Source organism: Stegostoma tigrinum, chromosome 32 (genome assembly GCF_030684315.1).
Source record: "Stegostoma tigrinum isolate sSteTig4 chromosome 32, sSteTig4.hap1, whole genome shotgun sequence".
Classification (NCBI taxonomy): domain Eukaryota; kingdom Metazoa; phylum Chordata; class Chondrichthyes; order Orectolobiformes; family Stegostomatidae; genus Stegostoma; species Stegostoma tigrinum.
Genome location: NC_081385.1, coordinates 38,665,911 through 38,689,739, shown reverse-complemented (window position 1 = coordinate 38,689,739; position 23,829 = coordinate 38,665,911). Strand labels below are relative to the sequence as shown.

Sequence of the window (23,829 nt, the reverse complement as noted above, 5' to 3'; positions counted from 1 at the left end):
AAGGTTCCTTCAAAGCAGTTTTCAAACCTGGAGCTTGTATCTCCTCGGAAGACCAATGGTGGCAGATGAATGGGAACATCATCTGCAAGTTATGATCCAAACCACACGCCATCTTGACTTGGAACTGTATTGCCATTCTCTCATTGTTGCTGGGTCAAAATCCTTGAACATGGGAAAGTGGTGTGCAGTAGTAATGTCACAGGACAGATAATTCTTGACTCCAGGGCTAATGTTCTGGGGACACAGTTTAGAGTCCATGTGAGATTTCAAAAGACAGCTGGATCCATATTTGAAAGTGATGAATTTAGAGGGCTGCAGGGATAGGGCTGGAAATGGGACTGCCTGGATAGCTGTTGCAGGAGCTGTATTGACATGATGGTTTGAATGGCCCACCATGGCAAATGATAAGATTTGAATTCAAAGAAACAAAGAAACCTACAGCACAGGAACAGCCCTTCGGCCCTCCAAGCCCACGCCGATCAAAATCCTCTGTCTATCCTGTCATCTATTTTCTAATGGTCTGTGTCCATTTGCTCCCTGTCCATCCACGTACCTGTCCAAATATATCTTAAAAGACGCTAATGTGTCTGCGTCTACCACCTCCGCTGGCAACGCGTTCCAGGCAACCACCACCCTCTGTGTAAAGAACTTTCCAAGCATATCTCCCTTAAACTTTTCTCCTCTCACTTTGATCTCATGACCCCTAGTAATTGAGTCCCCCACTCTGGGAAAAAGCTTTTTGCTATCCACTTTATCTATACCCCTCATGATTTTGTAGACGTCAATCAGGTCCTCCCTCAGTCTCCGTCTTTCTAATGAAAATAATCCGAATCTACTCAACCTCTCTTCATAGCTAGTGCCCTCCATACCAGGCAACATCCTGGTGAACCTCCTCTGCACCCTCTCCAAAGCATCCACATCCTTTTGGTAATGTGGCGACCAGAACTGCACACAGTACTCCAAATGTGGCCGCACCAAAGTCCTACACAACTACAACATGACCTGCCAACTCTTGTACTCAATACCCCGTCCAATGAAGGAAAGCATGCCATATGCCTTCTTGACCAATAAAAATATGGAATTAAAAGCTAGCATTATGGTGACAGTATCATAGAAATCTATCAGGTTCACTCATGCTTTTTAGGAAGGGAAATCTGCCATCCTTACCCAGTCTGACCAACATTATACTCCAGTCCCACAGCAATGTGGTTGACTCTTAAATGCCCTCTGAAATACCCAAGTATATCATTTAGTTAGGGCAACTAGAGGTGGCCAATAAATGCTGGCTTTGTCAACACCTTCATCTAACGGACAAATAAAAAATATTTCACGTAGTAACAGCACTCTAGGTCACCCAATACCACATGAACTGCAGAGATTCAATAAGGCCACTTGGCATCACCACCTCCAGTGGAATTAGGGGTGGACAATAAATGCTGGCATGGCCTGTGATGCCCACGTCCTATGATCATTCATTCATAAAAAAAAATCAAGAGTCACAATGCAAATAGCTTAATCTTCTGAGATAATAGGAACTGCAGATGCTGGAGAATCCGAGTTAACAAGGTGTGGAGCTGGATGAACACAGCAGGCCAAGCAGCATCTTAAGAGCAGAAAGCTGACGTTTCGGGCCTAGACTCTTCATCAGAGATCCATTTCTGATGAAGGATCTAGGCCCGAAACGTCAGCTTTCCTGCTCCTAGGATGCTGATTGACCTGCTGTGTTCTTAGCTTAATCTTCTTTCTTGTCTTTGTATTCTGTCCTGTTTGTGAACCACGAGTTGGATCTTTGTCTTTAATTCGGTTGCTTTGTTGACTCAGTCCATGACAAAATCATCTAGTTCATATAGTCTAAATTGTAGATCTGTAAACTGAGCAAGCCAATTTCTCTCTTAATATTTAAGATTGGATGGAACTCTCAGCCAACTCGAGCTGTGATATTTGAGGACTGTGTTGTTCCAGCTAGTAACTTGATTGGAAAAGAAGGTGAAGGATTTTCCATAGCCATGAATGGACTGAATGGCGGAAGAATCAACATTGGTAAGAAAACTTGAGAAACGTTTCAAGAAATCAATGGGCAGTTCATCTTCTCCTTCATTGAACAGATGGCTCTATTTTGAGCAATACTTCCATTCTTTAACTTAAAAAAACGTATTGCAGATGCTGGAAATCTGAAATTTTTAAAAAACGAAAGTGCCAGAGGAGCTCAGCAAATCTGGCAGCATCTATGGCGAAAAAACAGTTGATATTCTGTAGCAGTTTGAAAAGGCTGGTGGGTGAGTGTTAGTTAGGAAGTCAGATTCTGTCAGGTGTAAGCTACCACAGGGTAAGGTCTAATCAGTGCTAGCTGCCAGTTTGCAGAATTGATGCCAGCCTTCAGGGTCTGTGTTCCACTGGCAGCCACTGGTATAGGGACCAGTTGGTACCAGTTGGCAGTGTATGTGGCCTGGTCAGTGCCAGCTGCCAGGATGCAAGATCCAGTCAGTGCCAGGCCATGCAGTCAGCGGGTGCCAGCGGGCAGGATGCAGGATCTGGTCAGTGCTAGCTACCTGGGCGTATGGTCCACAGAATGTAGTTGCATATTTTTGACCGAGCACCTGCAACTGCAACATCTCTAACTTTTTAAGCTTGTTGAATGTTATGAGTTTGGTATACTTGGACCTCAAAACATACAGCAACAAATTTTAGCATTTGCCTCCAAGTAAGTAATTTTGCTGCACTGTTTCCCCAATTGAAATGTAGAATTTTATAAGGTCGATTTTATTAGGATGCCTGGATGACATTTGTGTTGGCTATCTTGCAGCTTTCTGCCCTTAGACACTTGCCAATTGAGAATAGTGGGATCCTGTAGTCATCAATATGGGAGACCTGGCTGTCCATCTACATGCCATTTTGAAGGTGTTGTTCATGCTGTTAAACATAGAACAATAAAGTCGTAGTTCTGTCCTGCTAAAGAGTTCTCATAACAAACCTCAGGTTTCTCTGGCTGAAGTATTCAGAGCATTTATGTGTTATCTATAAACACACCTAGCATTCTGAAATATACGGGGAGGAATAACTGATTCATCATAGGCATTTTAGTCTAGTGTCCATTGTGGTTAAATTTTTAGAATCTATTATTAGACAAATACATTTGGGTAAACACCAACTGATCACAACGATTCAGCGTGGACATTTTAAATTATAGGATATAGATGTCATCGAGTTACTTACAAGGCCACTTCAGAGGGAAGTTGAGAGTTAACCAGTTTACTATAGTCTCATGTAGCCTATATAGGGTTAATCGAGTGCTTTGTGTGTAGAGGACATCAATGAACCAGATGGGTTTTGTGACCTTGCTAATTTAATGATTTGCCATCACTGGGACTAGTTTCGTGTTTCAGATTCTATGAATTGTTTTCAGCTTCTACCAGTTGCCATAATGCAATATCAACCAATGTCTGCAGATTAGCCTGGGCTTGTCGTGGATTATCAGCCCAGTGACATTACCTAGTGTGCCTCCATCCCAATGCATTTGGAAAGGTCTAACGACTATCAGTGACATAAAAAAAAATCAGCTTATGTGGTAGATTTAGTATGCAAGTCCAGAGATCGCTGAAGGTGTCAGCACTGGTATACAGGGTAGTGAAGAAGACGTACAGGATGCTTGCCTTTGTTAACTGAGGCATAGAATAAAGGAGCAAGGAGGTCTTGATAAAATTTTATAAAGCAATAGCAGGGCTGCAGATGGAATACTATGTGCAGTATTGCCACACTGTCATAAGGATGATTGCACTAAAGAGATTGCAGGGGAGATTCACCAGGATGTTGCCTGGGATGAAATGTTATGAAAAGAGAATGTGTAGGCTGGAGAGAGAGAGAGATAATGGGAACTGCAGATGCTGGAGAATCCAAGATAACAAAGTGCGAAGCTGGATGAACACAGCAGGCCAAGCAGCATCTCAGGAGCACAAAAGCTGACGTTTCAGGCCTAGACTCTTCCTTTCATAGAATCCGTACGGTGTGGAAGCAGGCCATTCGGCCTATTGAGACTCTGATGAAGGGTCTAGGCCCGAAACGTCAGCTTTTGTGCTCCAGAGATGCTGCTTGGCCTACTGTGTTCATCCAGCTTCACACTTTGTTAGAATGTATAGGCTGGATTTGTTTTCCATGGAGCACAGGAGGCGTGGGGCGTATCTTATTGAGGTATACAAAATTGAGAATCATAGACAGGGTAGATTGTAAGAATCTTTTTCACCATGGCAGACCGGACATAACTTTAAGGTGAAGAGTAAATAGTTTAGAGGAGATTTGAAAAAAAAATCTTGCCCAGAGGGTGGTAAAATACTGAATGTGCTGTGTGAGAGGGTGATAAAGGCATTTACTCTCGCAGATTTAAGAAGAATCTGAATGACCACTTAAAATGCTAGGGCATGAACTGTGAACCAAGTTCAGGTAAATGGTGTTAGTGTAGTTTGATATTTTTTTGGTTGGCAGAGACATGGAGGGCCAAAAAGTCTGTTTCTGTGCAGTATGACTCTATAAAGGAACTATCTTAGTTGGGCACCCTGAAGTCATTCGATATTGACATGGGCAGGGATTTGGTTAGGAAGTAATGGGTGTGTATTCAAATTGATAGAAAATGACAAAATGACGAGTCGCATTTGGTAGTCAGTTGGTGCCTATAGACCACCATATTTAAATATACCTCAGCATGTCACCATAATTAAAAGTTACCTAAGTAAAAGAGTGTATCCAACTTTGCTGACACCAAACCGGTTTGCGTAGTAATTATTGGATGTGGAGGTAGGTTTTTTTTATTTGTTCATGAGATGAGAGTGTTGTTAATTGTGGTGATCTGCTTTCTTGTAGTCCATTTGTTGCAACTATACTTAAGTTGTCATTAGGGAGGAGGTTCTTGGACTTTGTTCAAGCAACAGAGATGGAATAGGTTTAAATCAAGATTGTTTCAGATACACCATGGATGTCTGGTACATTGACTGGATTGCTGCACTGGCACCATATTGACAGGCTATATGGTTTTCATTGTGTGCTGTCATGGCAATCTATTTTGACAGTGTGAATGTACTTGATAAATTGATAGGGTTCCTCAGGAGAACAAATAACAATTTGTTTATTTAATGTTTGAATAAACAGAAGCTTTAATGTTTGGGTCAAAGTTTGCTCTGCCGAATTATAGAAATCTGTCTAGCTTTGTAAAGATTTTAGTATGCATATTACAATCACATTATAATTTCCATACTTCAACATTCTTAATTGTCATGTTTTCCACAGTCCTTGCAGGTATTGTCTTTTCCTGTCTAAAGTATTTGCTAGCTACTAACCTTGACAGCGTACAAGTCTTTCTTTGCTAGTTCCTGTGTTATTTGTTGGTTCACTAATATATGGCTAAAGCTTGAACCTTTATTTATTTAATCTCCCCAGTACCATCCTGTACATCTCCTGGTACATGCCCTTCTAGGGTGCAAAGATTTAGAAGGTAACAAAACAAAAATCTTGGTTCAGCAAGTGCATCATGTGGATGATGGATACTGTTGTTGTGTGCCTCAATGTTGGGAGGAATTAATGTTTGAAATAGGGATTAGATGCTAAACAAAAGGGCTGGTTGGCCCTGGAGGGCATTGATTTTTTTTAAAGATATTGAAACTGGACTCATCCAACGAGAGAACTGTACTCTTTACACTTATGATTTATAGATGATGGAGTCAGGAGATTAGATAACCTCTGCCAAATTTCCAGCTTCTGATCTTTCTTTGTATCGCAACTTTTAAGTGATTAGCCTGGTTAAGTTTTTAGTCATTGACAACCCTCTGAATTCTGTGTGGAAGAAAACAAAATGAGAAGTGATGAAGGCCCCAGAATTTTCCTTGTTGAAATTCAGCAATTGCAAAGTCACTGAACATGAAGAGATAGTTACATTTTCACTTATTGAAGGTGGTCGTTTTCTGCCACTGGTGTGGCTTGCATGTCAGGCTGAATATTATTCAGGTCTTACTGCACACAGGCATATATTGTTTCAGTATGTGAAGAATTAGAAATGATGTAGGAATTGCAGTCGTCAGCAAACATCTCCACTTGTGGAGGGGAGATTATTAATAAAAGGTATGCATAAATTACACATTATTTTAAAAGTTTGGATTTCAAAGTAGTGACGTATGGGTTTCAATTACTTTTATAAAGGGTTTTAAATAAACAAAGTCAGACAGTCCTTTTATAGTGATCTGACCCAGTGTGAATCAGAGAGCAGGTGTGCCTGGAGTATAAATGATAGATTGATACTGTGGCCGAGCAAACATTGAAAGATGTTAGCTTAGAATAATCATGGAATAAGCTTAGCTTAGAAATTGTAGAGATTGAACACTTTCAGCGTATTTCTACGGAAGACCTGGCTAGGGTCAGAGGCAAATATTGTTTCTCACAATAGAGGAATAGAGAATAGAGGACAGTTCAGAAGAAGTACAGTTATTCTTGGGGGTGAAAGTTTCGATGGTAAAACCTTCAGACAGGAGTTTAAGCTTAGAAAGATAGTTAGCTTTCCTTGTTGTGATTATTCATCTGAGACAACATCACAGTTCACAGGAGAGATGTGAAGAGAAACAGTTACGTTGGACTTAAAGACTTGATACAGAGGGGTAATTTTTTAAAATTTGATTCATTGATGTGATAGTATTGAGAAAAAGATGCAAGTTTGTTTCCCTGTAAATTTTGAGATCTTTCAAATTTTTGAGATCTATATCTAGATAGCTTGGTTTGTTTTTCTTTTTGTAATAGATTTCTGATTTATTATTAAAATTCTGCACCCTTGTGTATCTATATTTCAGTAAATAACTGCCATAACTATCAAGTTATTTCTATCAAGCCAAATTTCATTCTGGAACCTGGCTTGACCAGAAGTACCATCATTTTGGATCGTAACTGAAGCACTTCACTTTGCCTTTGGAATTCAGCTCTTTTATCTACGTTATGATAAGGCTGTAGATTTAGAGCCAAGTGGCCTCGATAGAATTCAAACTAAGGATTTGTGAGCAGTTATTACTGAATAAGTGGGCAGTCCTAAATCTTACTTGTACACAAACACAAGATATTTATCCTGAGGCAGCCTACAACCAATGGAGTAACTTTGTGGAACTGTTGCAATGTAGTGGCACCCAGTTTGCTCACAGCAAAGTCACACAAACTGCAATTAGGCAATGATCAGAACATTGGCTTTAGTGATGTTTGCATGTAGGGATGTGGGCATTGCTGGTTAAGACATTATTTATTGTGCATCTGTGGTGAAATTGAACCGTTGCAGACTTAAGGTCTAGGGACCCAGTGGCTCAGTGGTTAGCACTGCTGTTTCACAGCGCCAGGGACCCAGCTTCAGTTCCACCGTTGGGCGATTGTCTGGAGTTTGCACATTCTCCCAATGTCTGCATGGGTTTCCTCCGGGTGCTTCGGTTTTCTCGCACAGTCCAGAGATGTGCAGACTAGGTGGGTTGGTCATGCTAAATTGTCCATAGGGATCTAGGGATGCCTAGATTAGGGGGATGGATCTAGGTGGGATCCTCTGAGGGCTGGTGTGGACAAATTGGGCCAAAGGGCCTGTTTCCACACTGTAGGGATTCTATGATGATCCTGTGAAGTGCTTCTTGATAGCATTAACATCTTTTAAATGTTTTCTAAATCAACATGTTCAGAAATGCTATCACATTTTTCTAGATTAGCTGAGACTTGAACCTAAACTTCCTGCCTCAGAAGTAGGGACGCTATCGTTGTGCCTCAAGAACCCTATTTGCTGACACCTACTCTTATTTCACTGAAGATTGGCAACAGACTGGGGAAGTAATTGGTCAAGTGGGATTTTTCTTACTTTTTTTAAGTGTGAAGTTATCCTCTGGACATAAAATAGTAAAGTTGTCATTGTTTTACCAAATCATAGGGCTCTACTCTCAAAGAGATGACTGACGATAGTTTAACCTGAGGGTTGCCATGCCTCAGGCAAGAGGAGAGGCTAGGAAGAAGAGTTTCATGTAACTTCATCCAGTGCAGGAATTGAATCTACAGCATCAATCAGCATTGCAATCCAGCCGTCCAGCAAACTGAGTTAACAACCCGCCAGGGCGCTCTCAACATAATGAAGATAAATTACAATATATTCTGAATAATGAGGACCTTGAAACTGTGGAAGAGCTGAGAGATATTGGAGTGCAAATGTAGAAGTGATTCAGAGCTGGTGGAAACATTTAAAAACAATTTAAAATATTAATTTTGTTAAGGTGCTATAACATGTAAGATAAAAGTTACGTTGGTGTTATGCAAGGCCTAGGTTGACGCCATTTAGGGTAGTGTCTTCTGTTTTGTGTTATGCATCTAAGGAAGGATAGATAGACCTTTGAGGGGGTGCAGTGCACATTCACCAGATGGATACATGTACATTAAAAATTATACAATGGAGGGGAGGCAATGGTCCAGTGTTATTATTGCTTGACCATGAATCCAAAAACTTGGTAAATGTTCAGGGGACTTTGGTTCAAATCTCACCATGGCAGCTGTGGTATGTGAATTCAATTTAAAAAGAAACAGAATTAAGAATCTATGGATGACCATGAAACCATTGTCGATTGTTGGAGAAACCTATTTGGTTCACTAATGTTCTTCAGAGAAGGAAATCTGCCATCCTCACCTCATCTGGCCGACATTCCAGAGCCTCAGCAATGTGATTAACTGTCAAAAGCTCTGAAATGGCCTAGAAAGCCACTCAGTTGGATCAGGGACTACAAAGGCTCAACAAAGCCATGAAACGAGAGCGGAGCACCTGTAATAGACCTAAGTCCTAGCACCTGTAATAGACCTAAGTCCTGCAAAAGATAGTAGCAGAAACAGCTTTGTCAAAAGAACAAAAGAGAAATGCGGCAGAGGAAAAGACCTTTTCAGCCCTTCAAGCCTAGGCCGATCATCATTCCCTGATGAAACTTAAAAAAACAAACCTGCCCTTATTCGTTCAGTATCCCTCTATTCCCTTCCTATTCATGTGACTATCCAGACACCTCTTAAATGTTGCCAGTGTCGCTGGTTCCACCACCACCTCTGGCAGTGTATTCCAGGCTCTCCGCACATCTCCTTTAAACTTTCGTCCCCTCACCTTGAATGTATGCCCCCTTGTGATTGAAACTTCAACTCTGGGAAAAAGCCCCTGACTATCCATCCTTTTTATGCCTCTCATAATTTAGTATCAGGTCTTCTCTCAGCCACTGTCTTTCCAGTGACAACAGCCCTACTCTTTATAACCTTTCCTCATAGCCAGTGCTGTTGAGACCAGGCGATATCCCATGAACCTTCTCTGCACCCTCTCCAAAGCTTCCACATCCTTCTGGTAGTGTGGTGACCAGATACTCCAAATGCGGCCTAACAAGGGTTTTATATGGCTGCAATATAATTTGCCATCTCTTGTAATCCATGCCCTGACCAATGAAGGCACGCATGCCATATGCCTTTTTAATCACTTTGGCTACCTGTGTTACCACTTTTAAGGAACAGTGGACCTGCACGCAGTTGCCCAGTCTCGAGGGCATTGGCTATGAGGAAAGGTTAAAAAGACTAGGATTGTTTTCGCTGGAAAGACAGCAACTAAGAGGAGACCTGATGGAAGCCTACAAAATAATGAGCAGCATAGAAAGGGTGGATAGTCAGAAGCTTTTTCCCAGGGTTGAAGTCTCTATTACAAGGGGGATCAGGACCCTGGGGGCTAGTACCAAAATTGAGAGAACTGCCTCACAGACCAATCAAACAGAAGCTTGTTAGTCATAGTCTAGGAATCATACCTTACAATGCCCCAGAAGCCACCACCACCACTCCTGGATACGTCCTGCACAACTGGCAAGACAGGCCCTCCAGAGCAGGCGGCACTATTGTATACAGTCGGGGGGAGTTGCCCTAGGAGTCCATAACATTGACTCCAGACCCCATGAAGATCCGTGGCTTCAGATTAAGCATGTGATTAGTACTACCCTCCTTCAGCTGATGAATCTGTACTCCTTCATCTTGAACAACATTTGAAGGTAGCAAGAGTGTGAAAGATACTCTGGGTGGGAAATTTCAGTGACTACCACCAAGAATGATTCGGTAGCGACTGCTTGGGTCCTGGAAGAACTAGGTCTGCAGGAGGTACTGAAGGAGCCAACAAGAGGGAAAAACATACTTGACCTAATTCTTACCAATCTGCTACCTGCAGCTGCATCTTTCCATGACCATATCAGTAACAGTGGCCACCAAGTAATTCTTGTGGGAACAATGTCTTGCTTTCACATTGCAAACACCCTCCATTGTGTTACATGGCACTGTCACCATGCTAGACTACGAACAGTTATAGAAACTCAAGAATGGGTATCCACGAGGCATTATGGGCCATCAACAGCAGTAGACCTGTACTCCAACATAATCTGCAACCTCATGACCTTGCATATCCCCCACTCAACCGTTACCATCAAGCCAGGGGATCCACCCTGGTTCGATGCAGAGTGCAGGAGGGCATGGTAGGAGTATACCTAAAAATGAGGTGTCAACCTGGTGAAGTACAACACAAGCCTACTTGTGAGCCAAAGAGCACAAAGTAACAAGTGACAGATTGAACTAAGTGATCCCAGAACCAATGGTTCAGATCTGAGCTCTGCAGTTCTGCCACATTCATTCATGAATAGTAATGGACAATTAAACAACTTGCTGTAGGCGGGATATTCCACAATGTCTCCATCCTCAATGAGGGGGAAGCCTAGCACATCAGCGCAAACACATCAGTGTAAAACATAAAGTTGAAGCAATCGCAACAATCTTCAGCCAGAATTGAAAAGTAAATTATCCAACTTGGCTTCCTCCAGTAGTCCCCAGCATCACAGATTCATGACTTCACCAAATTTGTTTCACTTGATATCAAAAAATGGCTGGAGGCGCTGAATACTGGAAAAGCTGTTGGCCCTGATAGCATTCCATCCATTGTACTGAAGCTTGTGCTCCAGAACTTACCACTTCCCTTACCAAGCTGTTCAGTATAGTTACAACACTGGCATCTACCCAAGAATGTCAGGCATGTCTAGTACACAAAAAGCAGGACAAATCCAACTCATCAGTCTACTCAATCATGAATAAAGTGATGGAGAGTGCCGTCGTCAATGCAATCAAACATCTGGTCAGGAATAACCTGCTTGGTGACATTTAGTTTGGGTTTCACCAGGGCCACTCAGGTTCTGACCTCATCACAGCCTTGACTCAAACTTGGTCAAAAAACTTGAATTGGAGAAGTGTGGTGAGTGTGACAACTCGATATCAAGGCCACGTTCAAGCGACAGTGGCATCAAGGTCCCCTGTGCAAAACTAGAATCAGTGGGAATCATGTGCAAACTCTACACTGTTTGGAGTCAAGTGTAACAGATAGGAAGATAGTTTTGGTGTTTGGAGGTCAGTCATGTCAGCTCCAGGATATCTCTGCAGGAGTTCCTCAAGGTAGTGTGCTAGGCCCAACCATTTTCATCTGCGTCATGAATGACCTTCCCTCCATCCTAAGGTCTGAAATGGGGATGTTCACCAATAATTGCAAATGTTCAGCATTATTTGACAACTCCTCAGATACTGAAACAAATGCAACAAGATCTAGGCAATATCCAGGCTTGGGCTGACAAATGGTAACTAACATTTAAGGCACACAAATGCCAGGCAATGACCATTTCCAATAAGAGACATTCTAACCACCACCCCTTGACATTCAATGGTGTTGCCATTGTCAATGGTGTTGTCAACCTCCTGGGGTTACCATTGACCAGAAACTCAGCTGAACGTGCCGTATAAATGCAGTGGCTACAGTAGCAGGACAGAGGTTAGGAATACTCCAGTGAGTAACTCACTGCCTGCCTCTGCAAAGCCTGTCCACTATCTTCTAGATGTGTTGGAATACCCCCCAGTTGCCTGGTTAATGCAGCTGCAGCAACACCCATGAACCTTGACACTTGTCAGGACAAAGCTGCCTTTTTGAATGAACCACATCCGTAAGTGTTCACACCCTCCACCATTAACACTCAGTAGCAGCAGAGTGTGCTCTCTATACAATGTACTGCAGAAATTCACGAAAGATCGTTAGCACTTTCCAAATCCATGTTCACTTCAAGCGTTCCCCTTCAAGCCACTCACCGTCCTGACTTGGAAGTGTATTGCTGCACCTTCACTGTTGTTGGGTCAAAATCCTGGAATTGCCTCCCTAAGGGCATTGTGAATCTACCAATAGCATGTGGACTGCAGTGATTCAAGATGGCAGCTCACCACCACCTTCTGAAGGACGACTAGGGACAGATAAATGTGAGCCAACCCACGGCCAACAAGTGGATAAAAATAATTCAGGATACACGAACTAGATTGAGTGATGACAATAACTATTTGATATCTTCAATATAATACAAGTCTTTAGTAAGAAAATCTATAGAAAAGCCCTATCTCCTAGTGGGTGAGTTCATGTTAAAGTGATAGAAAATAGAAGGTTTGAGCTTATGGCATTCAGTGATTATGCCAGGAAGCCCAAATTTGCATAAAGAATAGTTAAAATCTTCTGAATGCTGAGAGCTGTTAGGAATGACTATGTATGCAGAGTGTATAGAATAGTCAAATGAACATTGCAGAACTGACATTGACTTTTTAATTTGCAAGGGTATAAAATAAGGCTGAGCCGAGTCAAGTAGATTGAGTTAAGATTCAAGTTAACCATGGCCCAGAGGAATTAGTTTGAACAATTGAGAGGCTTGCTTCACATCCTGTGTTTCTAAGCACAGTGAGCGATCTTTGCATATCTTATTCCCAGGTCTGCTGACTGTCTCTCTGTACTACAGAATTTAACATTTCCTGTTTCTAACCTTATCCCCACACTTGTGATTTCTGCAGCTTCATGCTCGTTAGGGGCTGCATATGCCTCCATTCTCTTGACTCAAGATCATCTCAAAGTCCGCAAACAGTTTGGGAAACCTCTTGCCAGCAGTCAGGTATGAAATACCTTTCTGTACAGGTGTGGTTCTTGTAGGGTGTTGTGCATGAATGTGGAGTAAAATCATTTGACAGTACTTGCAAGCTTCTCCAGGTGCAGGAATCCCACTCCTAATGGAACAACATTGGATTTAAAATGATGTTCAGAATGTGGCTATTCAAAGCTTGTGCTGAAGGAAATGCAGTGTAGCTGCCACGTTAGCTCATTAGAGCCCCATGACATTGTTCAAGGTAAATTAGAAAGAACAATAGTGATTAAGCACACTTTCCATTATTTCCTTGACTATCTTTCAATGTTGCATGGTGGGGGGAATGAAGGAGGAGTCACTTCAAAATTGAATGGAGTAAATATGTGTAATCTCACATGGACTATCCTAATTATTATCAGTTTAAAATCACTATAATGAAACCACAGTATTACTGTTAATATTTGTCAATAAAAGTTTAATCAGTCAGCTGAAACTCTAGTTCTGTCAAAAGGGGAAGGAAGAAATAGTAGAGATAAGTTGAGTGAAACCCCTGGTGGTTCAGTGTGAAAGCACTTAGTGGGTTAAAGGGCCAGGCTGTCTGCTGTGAATGATAATAAAGTTGTCATAGAATGTGATGTCAGGCTATTCAGCCCACACCGATCCTCCAAAAAGCATCCAACCCAGATCTGTCCCTGTAACCCTGCATTTCCCATAGCTAATCCATCTAGCCTACAAATTCCTGGACACTATGAGAAAGTTAGCATGGCCAGTCCACCTAACCTGCACATCTTTGTGGGAGGAAACTGAAGCATCTGGTGGAGACCCAAGTAGACCCAGGGAGAAGGTGCAGGCTTTACAAAAGGAGTCGCTCAAGGCTGGAATTGAACCCAGGTCCCTGGCACTGGGCAGCAGTGCTAACCACTGAGCCAATGTGCTCCATTTGTCTTGAGGCTCAGAGGCAGAAAAATTCACCACAGCAGCTGGGGAGTTCAAATTCAATGAATTAAATTAATTGCATACATGTGGTATAAAAGCTTTTTGTCAGCAATGATGACCATAAAATTACTGTCTTGTCTTAAAAAGCCATTAGGTTCACTAGTATACTTTCCTTACATATATATGGATTGACTTTTAATTGCTCACTGGATTGCCAACCAAGATCTTCAGCTGTCATTAATTAGAGATGACCTAACTGAAACATATCTGCTCTCTGCTGGTGCAGTGGTGGTGTCCCTAACCTTTGGCTGAGAGATTCGGGTTCAAGCCCCACCTGCTCCAGATATGTGTAATGGGTTGATTAGAAAAATAAGTTGAAACACATACAATTCTTGGGAGGCTTGAAATGATAGATGCAGAGAGGTTGTTTTCCCTTGGCGAGGGCAGAATCTCAGATGAAGGTGTCATGCATTTAAAACAGACAAGGAGAAATTTCATCTCTCTCAGGGTAATGAATCTGTTAAATTCTTTACTAGAGAGGGCTGTCAAGGCTTCATCATTAAGTATATTCAAAGACAATTTTTTCATCAGAGAATTTGAGGGTTATGGGGGAAAAGGGAGGAAAGTGGAATTGAGGAACATTGCATGGTGGAGCAGACCCAATGAGCTGAATGAACACCTTCAGCTCTTGCATCTTATGATCTTGTTCCAAATTGCTGTCAACAAGCTAAATAAAAATTAAACTGGAGCATCTATGCCAATCTAGACTTAAAATGTGACAAATGCACACTCTGTTCAGTCAACCCTGTAAAGTCCTGCTCAGTACTACCTTGGGTCAGTTTTGGGAGCATTCTCCATCTAGCAATGGCATATTTTGGCTGCAATGTATGCCATTTACAAGGTGCACTACAGCAAATCACCAAGGCTCCTTCAACATCACCTCCCTAACCTACCATCTCAACCATTTAGAAGGATAGGGGCAGCAAGTGTCTGGGACCATCGCAACCTGCAAGTTCCCCTGATTCACACACCATTGTTACTGGAAAGTATATCACTGTTTCTTCAGTTTTCCTGAGTCACAACTGTGGAACTTTATTTCCAGCAGCACTGTGGTGTAGCTGCATCAGGTTGATGACTGTACAACTGTTTCAGTGAAATGAATCACATTTCATCCATCAGCTGGGGAATATTTTAGTGTCAGTAATTTGAGGCAACATATTGCCTTTTGTTAAAGGCAAATCATGATTGATTAACCTAATTGAATCCCTTCATGCAGTAGCATTGAAAGTTGTTGAGGGTAACACGATTGAAGATGTGCATTGAAACTTTCTAAAGACATTTGATAATACCATGCAATAAACATGTTTGCAAAATAGTGTTTTGTCAATTAAGGAAACTAATAATGAACATTTGTCTCAAAATTTGACAGTATTCCTGAGGGGTCAGTATTAGGATTGATGCTTTATATTAATTTTTTTCGGGATGTAGAGTGTAATTTTGAAGCTTGCAAATGTCATAAAACTTAGAAATGCATTAAGCAATTGGGAGGATAGTAATTACTTCATGATCTAAGTGAAGAATTGGGCAAACATGACAGATCTGACTAATCATTTCACATCGGTGTTGTGTTTTGGCAGGAAGAGACAATGTAAACTAAATGGTTGCCATTGCAAAATAGTAAGCAGGAAAGGTGTGATTAAAGAAGTTGGAATTGTTCAGCTTGGAGCGAAGAAGCTTAAGAGATTTGATATATAATGACTCAAAACAAAAAAAGCATCAAAATAGAATAAGTTAAATTATTCCCAGTGACAGATGAATGTACAAATTCAATATAATTAGCCGAAGAAACAAAAATATAATGAAATATTGGGATCTCGATTGTACTGTACTTGAGCTGGTGGAAATTAATTTCAATAGTAACCATCAAAAAGAACTTGGATAAATGGTATCAGAGATAATGGGAACTGCAGATGCTGGAGAATCCAAGACAACAAAATGTGAGGCTGGATGAACACAGCAGGCCAAGCAGCATCTCAGGAGCACAAAAGCTGACGTTTCGGGCCTAGACCCTTCATCAGAGAGGGGGATGGGGTGAGGGTTCTGGAATAAATAGGGAGAGAGGGTGAGGCGGACCGAAGATGGAGAGAAAAGAAGATAGGTGGAGAGAGTATAGGTGGGGAGGTAGGGAGGGGATAGGTCAGTCCAGGGAAGACGGACAGGTCAAGGAGGTGGGATGAGGTTAGTAGGTAGATGGGGGTGCGGCTTGGGGTGGGAGGAAGGGATGGGTGAGAGGAAGAACAGGTTAGGGAGGCGGAGACAGGTTGGACTGGTTTTGGGATGCAGTGGGTGGGGGGGAAGAGCTGGGCTGGTTGTGTGGTGCAGTGGGGGGAGGGGACGAACTGGGCTGGTTTAGGGATGCAGTAGGGGAAGGGGAGATTTTGAAACTGATGAAGTCTACATTGATACCATTAGGCTGCAGGGTTCCCAGGCGGAATATGAGTTGCTGTTCCTGCAACCTTCGGGTGGCATCCTTGTGGCACTGCAGGAGGCCCACGACGGACATGTCATCGAAAGAATGTGAGGGGGAGTTAAAATGGTTTGCGACTGGGAGGTGCAGTAGTTTGTTGCGAACTGAGCGGAGGTGTTCTGCAAAGCGGTCTCCAAGCCTCCGCTTGGTTTCCCCAATGTAGAGGAAGCCACACCGCGTACAGTGGATGCAGTATACCACATTGGCAGATGTGCAGGTGAACCTCTGCTTAATGTGGAATGTCATCTTGGGGCCTGGGATAGGGGTGAGGGGGGAGATGTGGGGGCAAGTGTAGCATTTCCTGCGGTTGCAGGGGAAGGTGCCGGGTGTGGTGGGATTGGAGGGCAGTGTGGAGCGAACAAGGGAGTCCGGAGAGAGTGGTCTCTCCGGAAAGCCGACAGGCCACAGCTACCTAGAATACACTTCCTCCCACCCACCCTCCTGCAAAAATTCCATCCCCTGTTCCCAATTCCTCCGCCTCCGCCGCATCTGCTCCCACGACAAGACATTCCACTCCCGCACATCCCAGATGTCCAAGTTCTTCCAGGACCGCAACTTTCCCCCCACAGTGATCGAGAACGCCCTCGACCGCGTCTCCCGTATTTCCAGCCACACGTCCCTCACACCCCGTCCCCGCCACAACCGCCCAAAGAGGATCCCCCACGTTCTCACACACCACCCCACCAACCTCCGGATACAACGCATCATCCTCCGACACTTCCGCCATCTACAATCCGACCCCACCACCCAAGACATTTTTCCATCCCCACCCCTGTCGGCTTTCTGGAGAGACCACTCTCTCCGTGACTCTCTTGTTCGCTCCACACTGCCCTCCAACCCCACCACACCCGGCACCTTCCCCTGCAACCGCAGGAAATGCGACACTTGCCCCCACACCTCCCCCCTCACCCCTATCCCAGGCCCCAAGATGACATTCCACATTAAGCAGAGGTTCACCTGCACATCTGCCAATGTGGTATACTGCATCCACTGTACCCGGTGTGGCTTCCTCTACATTGGGGAAACCAAGCGGATGCTTGAAGACCGCTTTGCAGAACACCTCCGCTCAGTTCGCAACAAACTACTGCACCTCCCAGTCGCAAACCATTTCCACTCCCCCTCCCATTCTTTAGATGACATGTCCATCATGGGCCTCCTGCAGTGCCACAATGATGCCACCCGAAGGTTGCAGGAACAGCAACTCATATTCCGCCTGGGAACCCTGCAGCCTAATGGTATCAATGTGGACTTCACCAGTTTCAAAATCTCCCCTTCCCCAACTGCATCCCTAAACCAGCCCAGTTCGTCCCCTCCCCCCACTGCACCACACAACCAGCCCAGCTCTTCCCCTCCACCCACTGCATCCCAAAACCAGTCCAACCTGTCTCCGCCCCCCTAACCTGTTCTTCCTCTCACCCATCTCTTCCTCCCACCCCAAGCCGCACCCCCATCTACCTACTAACCTCATCCCACCTCCTTGACCTGTCCGTCTTCCCTGGACTGACCTATCCCCTCCCTACCTCCCCACCTATACTCTCTCCACCTATCTTCTTTTCTCTCCATCTTCGGTCCGCCTCCCCCTCTCTCCCTATTTATTCCAGAACCCTCACCCCATCCCCCTCTCTGATGAAGGGTCTAGGCCCGAAACGTCAGCTTTTGTGCTCCTGAGATGCTGCTTGGCCTGCTGTGTTCATCCAGCCTCACATTTTGTTGTCTTGGATAAATGGTACCCTGGAGAACCAAAAGTGACTCACCATGTTAGGAGCGAAGTGCTTTTGGAATTTAATTGAAAACAGTTTGTACGATTTTTAAGTTCATGGTGTGACTGCATTGTTGTTCAGTTTTGATGTATTTCTGTTGCAGTATCTGCAGTTTAAACTGGCTGAAATGGCGACCGGATTGCTGGCAGCTCGTTTGATGGTGCGTAATGCTGCTGCAGCTCTTCAGGAGGGTCGACAGGATGCAGTCGCCCTGTGTGCAATGGCCAAACTCTTTGCAACTGATGAATGTTTCACTGTGAGTCTCTCACATCCTGTCAGCTCTTCCAGTCTTGGTAAAAAATGGTGCAGAGGATTAAACATGACATTGGCTAGACAGCCTGAATACATAATAATGACATTAAGGCCTCAGTATTGCAGCAGACCTGTATTTGATCCTTTTGTGCAATAGAGAAGTATTTAAATTTCTGAAGAATATAAAAACCGAAAGAACTGTGGATGCTGTAAATCATAAACAAAAGTAGAAATTACTAGAAAGTCTCAGCAGGTCTGGTAGCATCTGTGGAGAGAAATCAGAGTTTACACTTTGGATCAAGTGACCCTTCCTTAGAATAGGGGCACTGGAGGTAAAGAAGGATAAAGTAGATAACTAAAATAACGGTAATTATAGGGCTGTGACGAGAGCAACGTGTATTAATTTTGGATTACCAAATTAAGAGCAAAGTGATAATGGGCTATCTTTGCTGTGCTGTGAACTTGTAGATTCATTTCATCATGGAAAGTAACTCATCAGATATTGGGGGAGCTCAGTCCAGTTAGCACACAGCAAAAGTGGTGAGCGATCATCCTGAAATGCTGTAATCCATGCAATAACGGTACATCCACAGGATTGTTAGGTAGGATGCTCCAGGATTGTGTCACAACTGGAAAGTATATGCCACTGTTCATAGAGTTATTCAGCATAGAAGTAGGTCCTTCTTCCCCCTGTATCTACGCTGACTAACAAACATCAAATGATGTTAATCTCATTTACCTGCTCTAGCACTTTTTCAGTGCTTTGTCTAGATGCATCTTGAATATTGAGAGACTACCCACCTCCGCCACCACCTCAGATAGTGTGTTCTATATCTCTGCCATCTCGGTGAAAATATTTTTCCTCAGATCCCTTTAAAGCATTTATCCTCACTTTAAACTTATGCCCTCTGGTTTTAGACACATCTGCTATGGAGAAGAAAATTCTCATGATCTACCCTGTCTCTGCTTTTATAATTTTCTATCAGCTCAATCCTCAACCACTTCACCAGGAAAAACAATCCCAGCCTATCCAGTCTCTCGTGATAACTGATATTTTCCATACCAGGAAGCTTCCTGGTGAATCTCCTCCATGCCCTCTCTGGTGCAGTCACATCCTTCCGATAACATGGCAACCAGAACAGCGCACGGTATTTCATCTATGGCCTAATCAATGCTCTATAATTGTGACAAGACTCCTGTTCCTATAATCTACACCCCAGCTAATGAAGGCAAGCATCTTGTATGCGACCTTCACCACCTGGTCTACTTGTGCTGACACCTTCAGTGTCATGGTTTATTGATTTTATTGTCATGTGTACCAAATTACAGTGAAAAACTTTGTTTATTAGTGGTGCTGGCAGATCACAGCAAACAGAGGATGTACAGATCAAAAAGACTTACAGGCATACAGATTACATTGCAGGTTACGTTATTTGAGGCTAGAATCCATTCAACAGTCTGATAATGGCTGGAAAAAACGCTGTTCTTGAACCTTGTGCGTGCGTTCAGGCTTCTGTATCTTCTGCCTGACAAGAGGCTGTAGCAGATCATTACCAGGGTATGATGGGTCTTTGATGATGTTGGCCACCTTTCCACAGCAGCAAACTGTGCGCATAAAACAGTGGGTGGAAGGTTGGCTTCCGTGATGGTCTGGACTGTGCACACCACTTTCTACTTTTTTTTGAAACACTGCCCTGGGCAAAGCAATTGACATACCAGACCATCATGCATCCAGACAGTACGCTTTCAGTGGTGCATCTGTAGAAGTTGGTGAGGGATCTTATGGATATGCCAAAATTTCCTGAGCCACCTGAGGAAGAAAATGCATTGTTGTGCCTTCATGACTGTTGCATATGCGTGGGAGGTCCGAGACAGGTCATTGGCTATCGTCACCTCGAGTAACTTGATGCTGTTCACCCTCTCCACCTCAGTTCCGTTGATGTAAATGGGACCATGTTATCCTCCTTCCTTTCCCGAAAGGAATGATCAGTTCTTTAGTTTTGTCAATGTTGAGAGACAGATTGTTTTCATTGCACCATGTCACCAAGCCCTGTGTCTCCCTTCTGCATTTTGACTTGGTAGATATTGCCCAGTATGGGGATGTCATCAGTGAACTTACAGGCAGAAGGAGTTACGACCTGATAAAATCAACGGACTTATCTACCAGTATTCAGACCTCAATACTCCCTAAGGAGCTGTGGTTCAGTGCAACCCTTTCATTCTGGGAGATCCATTAAGAGATCACCTTGTACTTACCAGGATGAAAATTCCTTGTGCCATTACTCTGTGTAATTTACCAGCTGATCAAGATCAGACTACAGCTTGAACCATTTTTCCTCGCTATCAACATTACCACAAATTTTCGTATCATCTGCAGACTCACTAATTACACTTTTCCCATCCAAGTCAGGAATGTACATAACAACCAGCAACAGTCCCAGCACTGATCCCTATGCTGCTGGTTACAGGCTCCCAATCACAAAAACATCTGCCAACCATCACCCTCTACCTCCTATTTAAAAGTCATGTTTGGATCCTCTGTGCCAATGTGCCTTGGATTCCATGGGTTCTTACCTTTTGGACCAGTCTGCCTTTTGGGACCTTGTCCAATGCCTTACTAAAGTTCATCTAAACCACATAAACTGTACTATCCTCATCAATATTCAGTCATCTTCTTAAAAAAAACTCAAATTAATCAAACAGGATCTCCCTTTAGCCCATCTATGCTGGCTACACCTCTACATTTTCAAAGTGTTGACTTATCCTATCCCTTTTTAGGTATTCTCCAGTCACCTAGCACTTGGCCAAGAAAGTATTAAATGTCTCCACCAGGGCCTCAGCAATCTCCTGCCTTATATCCCAGTCTGCAATGGAAGATATCTTATCAGACCTTGGGAATTCATGCATCTTTATGCCTGCTAAACCATCTAATAAGTCCTCCTAGTTGATCTTAATTTCACCACCCCAACTTAAATCTCCAGTACGATATCTTTCTGCCTTGTGAATACCAATGAGAAATATTCATTAAAGACCTCACCCACTTCCTCTGGCTCCATGCACACACTTCTATTTTGGTGATCCTCTTGCCTTTCTAGTTTCTTTTTTTCAGCACCTCCACCCATACACATTCTGTACACTTGAAGGCCTCCCTGTTTTCTTTTCATTATCAAAATCTCATTATCCCTTGGTATCCAGGGTTTTTTGAACTTGCTGCCCTTGCCCTTCACAATTAAAGAAAAACATTAGCCCTGAACTCTCACTTTACTACTTTTAAAAGACTCTCATTTTCCAAACGTAGACTTAACTGCAAACAGCTGCTCTCAATCTATACTTGCCAAATCCTGTCAAATGATATTGAAATTGGTCTCCCCCCAGTTTAGACACTTAATTTCTGCTTGTCCTTATCCCTTTCAGTAATGACTTTTCATGGTCACTATCCCCCAAAATATTTGCCCATTGACACTTCAACCAGTCGACTGGCTTTATTCCCTAGAATTAGATCGAGCAATGCCCTGTCTCTGGTAGAACCCCTGTTCTACAAGCTGTCACAAAATGTATAAAATCCAATTAGACCTCCTAGTTGACCAAGCAGTTTGCCTAATTGGTGGCTATTTGGGGTGAACAGTTTGCATCAGGTTAGGTCATAACAGAAACTAATTAATTAAGTAACCCACTTAACTTCAACAGATCGCAGAAAAAGGAAAGAAATCCCAATCTACCACTATACAATTAAAATTATATTCTAATAGAGATTCCAACTCCACACACTTGTTCAAGATTACAACAGACAAACGATAGATGTATTGACCTTGATAAATTGGGTGGAAAAAGTTATAGACAGTAAAATTTTGGAGATCAAAAGTCCAGACCACAAGGATAGGTTAAATTGACTTCTAAAATTCCTTTTGATTTCAGCATTGATGATTGTGTTGTCTATGAAGTGATGGTCATTCATCACTTCATTTGTTGATCCAGTGGACCAGTGGGTCTTGTTAGAATTTTTTTTAAGCTTCCTTGTTGGTCTTTGCACTCACATGGAAATGTGTTCATGTTGAAAGATCACGTATCTCTGGCTGTCTTCTGCCTACAAGTTTTAAGAAAACTGCAGTCAAGCAAACTGAGGGCTGTTGTCTGGCAAGCTTTCCTTACCTCAAGGACTCTTGGTGATGCTCAGTCTCACAGTAGCAACCTTACTGCTTTGAGAAATAATGTTGACTAGTTTTGATCCCTGTATTTTTAAGGGGATCTTAGAACATAGAACATAGAACAGTACAGCACAGAACAGGCCCTTCAGCCCACAATGTTGTGCCGACCATTGATCCTCATGTATGCACCCTCAAATTTCTGTGACCATATACATGTCCAGCAGTCTCTTAAATGACCCCAATGACCTTGCTTCCACAACTGCTGCTGGCAACGCATTCCATGCTCTCACAACTCTCTGCGTAAAGAACCTGCCTCTGACATCCCCTCTATACTTTCCACCAACCAGCTTAAAACTATGACCCCTCGTGCTAGCCATTTCTGCTCTGGGAAATAGTCTCTGGCTATCAACTCTATCTATGCCTCTCATTATCTTGTATACCTCAATTAGGTCCCCTCTCCTCCTCCTTTTCTCCAATGAAAAGAGACCGAGCTCAGTCAACCTCTCTTCATAAGATAAGCCCTCCAGTCCAGGCAGCATCCTGGTAAACCTCCTCTGAACCCTCTCCAAAGCATCCACATCTTTCCTATAATAGGGCGCCCAGAACTGGACGCAGTATTCCAAGTGCGGTCTAACCAAAGTTTTATAGAGCTGCAACAAGATCTCACGACTCTTAAACTCAATCCCCCTGTTAATGAAAGCCAAAACACCATATGCTTTCTTAACAACCCTGTCCACTTGGGTGGCCATTTTAAGGGATCTATGTATCTGCACACCAAGATCCCTCTGTTCCTCCACGCTGCCAAGAATCCTATCCTTAATCCTGTACTCAGCTTTCAAATTCGACCTTCCAAAATGCATCACCTCGCATTTATCCAGGTTGAACTCCATCTGCCACCTCTCAGCCCATCTCTGCATCCTGTCAATGTCCCGCTGCAGCCTACAACAGCCCTCTACACTGTCAATGACACCTCCGACCTTTGTGTCGTCTGCAAACTTGCTGACCCATCCTTCAATCCCCTCATCCAAGTCATTAATAAAAATTACAAACAGTAGAGGCCCAAGGACAGAGCCCTGTGGAACCCCACTCACCACTGACTTCCAGGCAGAATATTTTCCTTCTACTACCACTCGCTGTCTTCTGTTGGCCAGCCAATTCTGTATCCAAGCAGCTAAGTTCCCCTGTATCCCATTCCTCCTGACCTTCTGAATGAGCCTACCATGGGGAACCTTATCAAATGC

The 23,829-nt window shown here is 43.2% G+C and overlaps 1 protein-coding gene across 1 annotated transcript in view; it reads left to right on the top strand.

The window, feature by feature from the left end:
- The window catches only part of acad8 (acyl-CoA dehydrogenase family, member 8), a 107,149-nt gene that overhangs the window by 44,029 nt on the left and 39,291 nt on the right, over positions 1 to 23,829 (top strand). Inside the window, 3 exon segments of the mRNA XM_048562401.2 lie at positions 1,905 to 2,040; positions 12,901 to 12,998; positions 18,295 to 18,447. Coding sequence (XP_048418358.1) covers positions 1,905 to 2,040; positions 12,901 to 12,998; positions 18,295 to 18,447 — 387 coding nt within the window.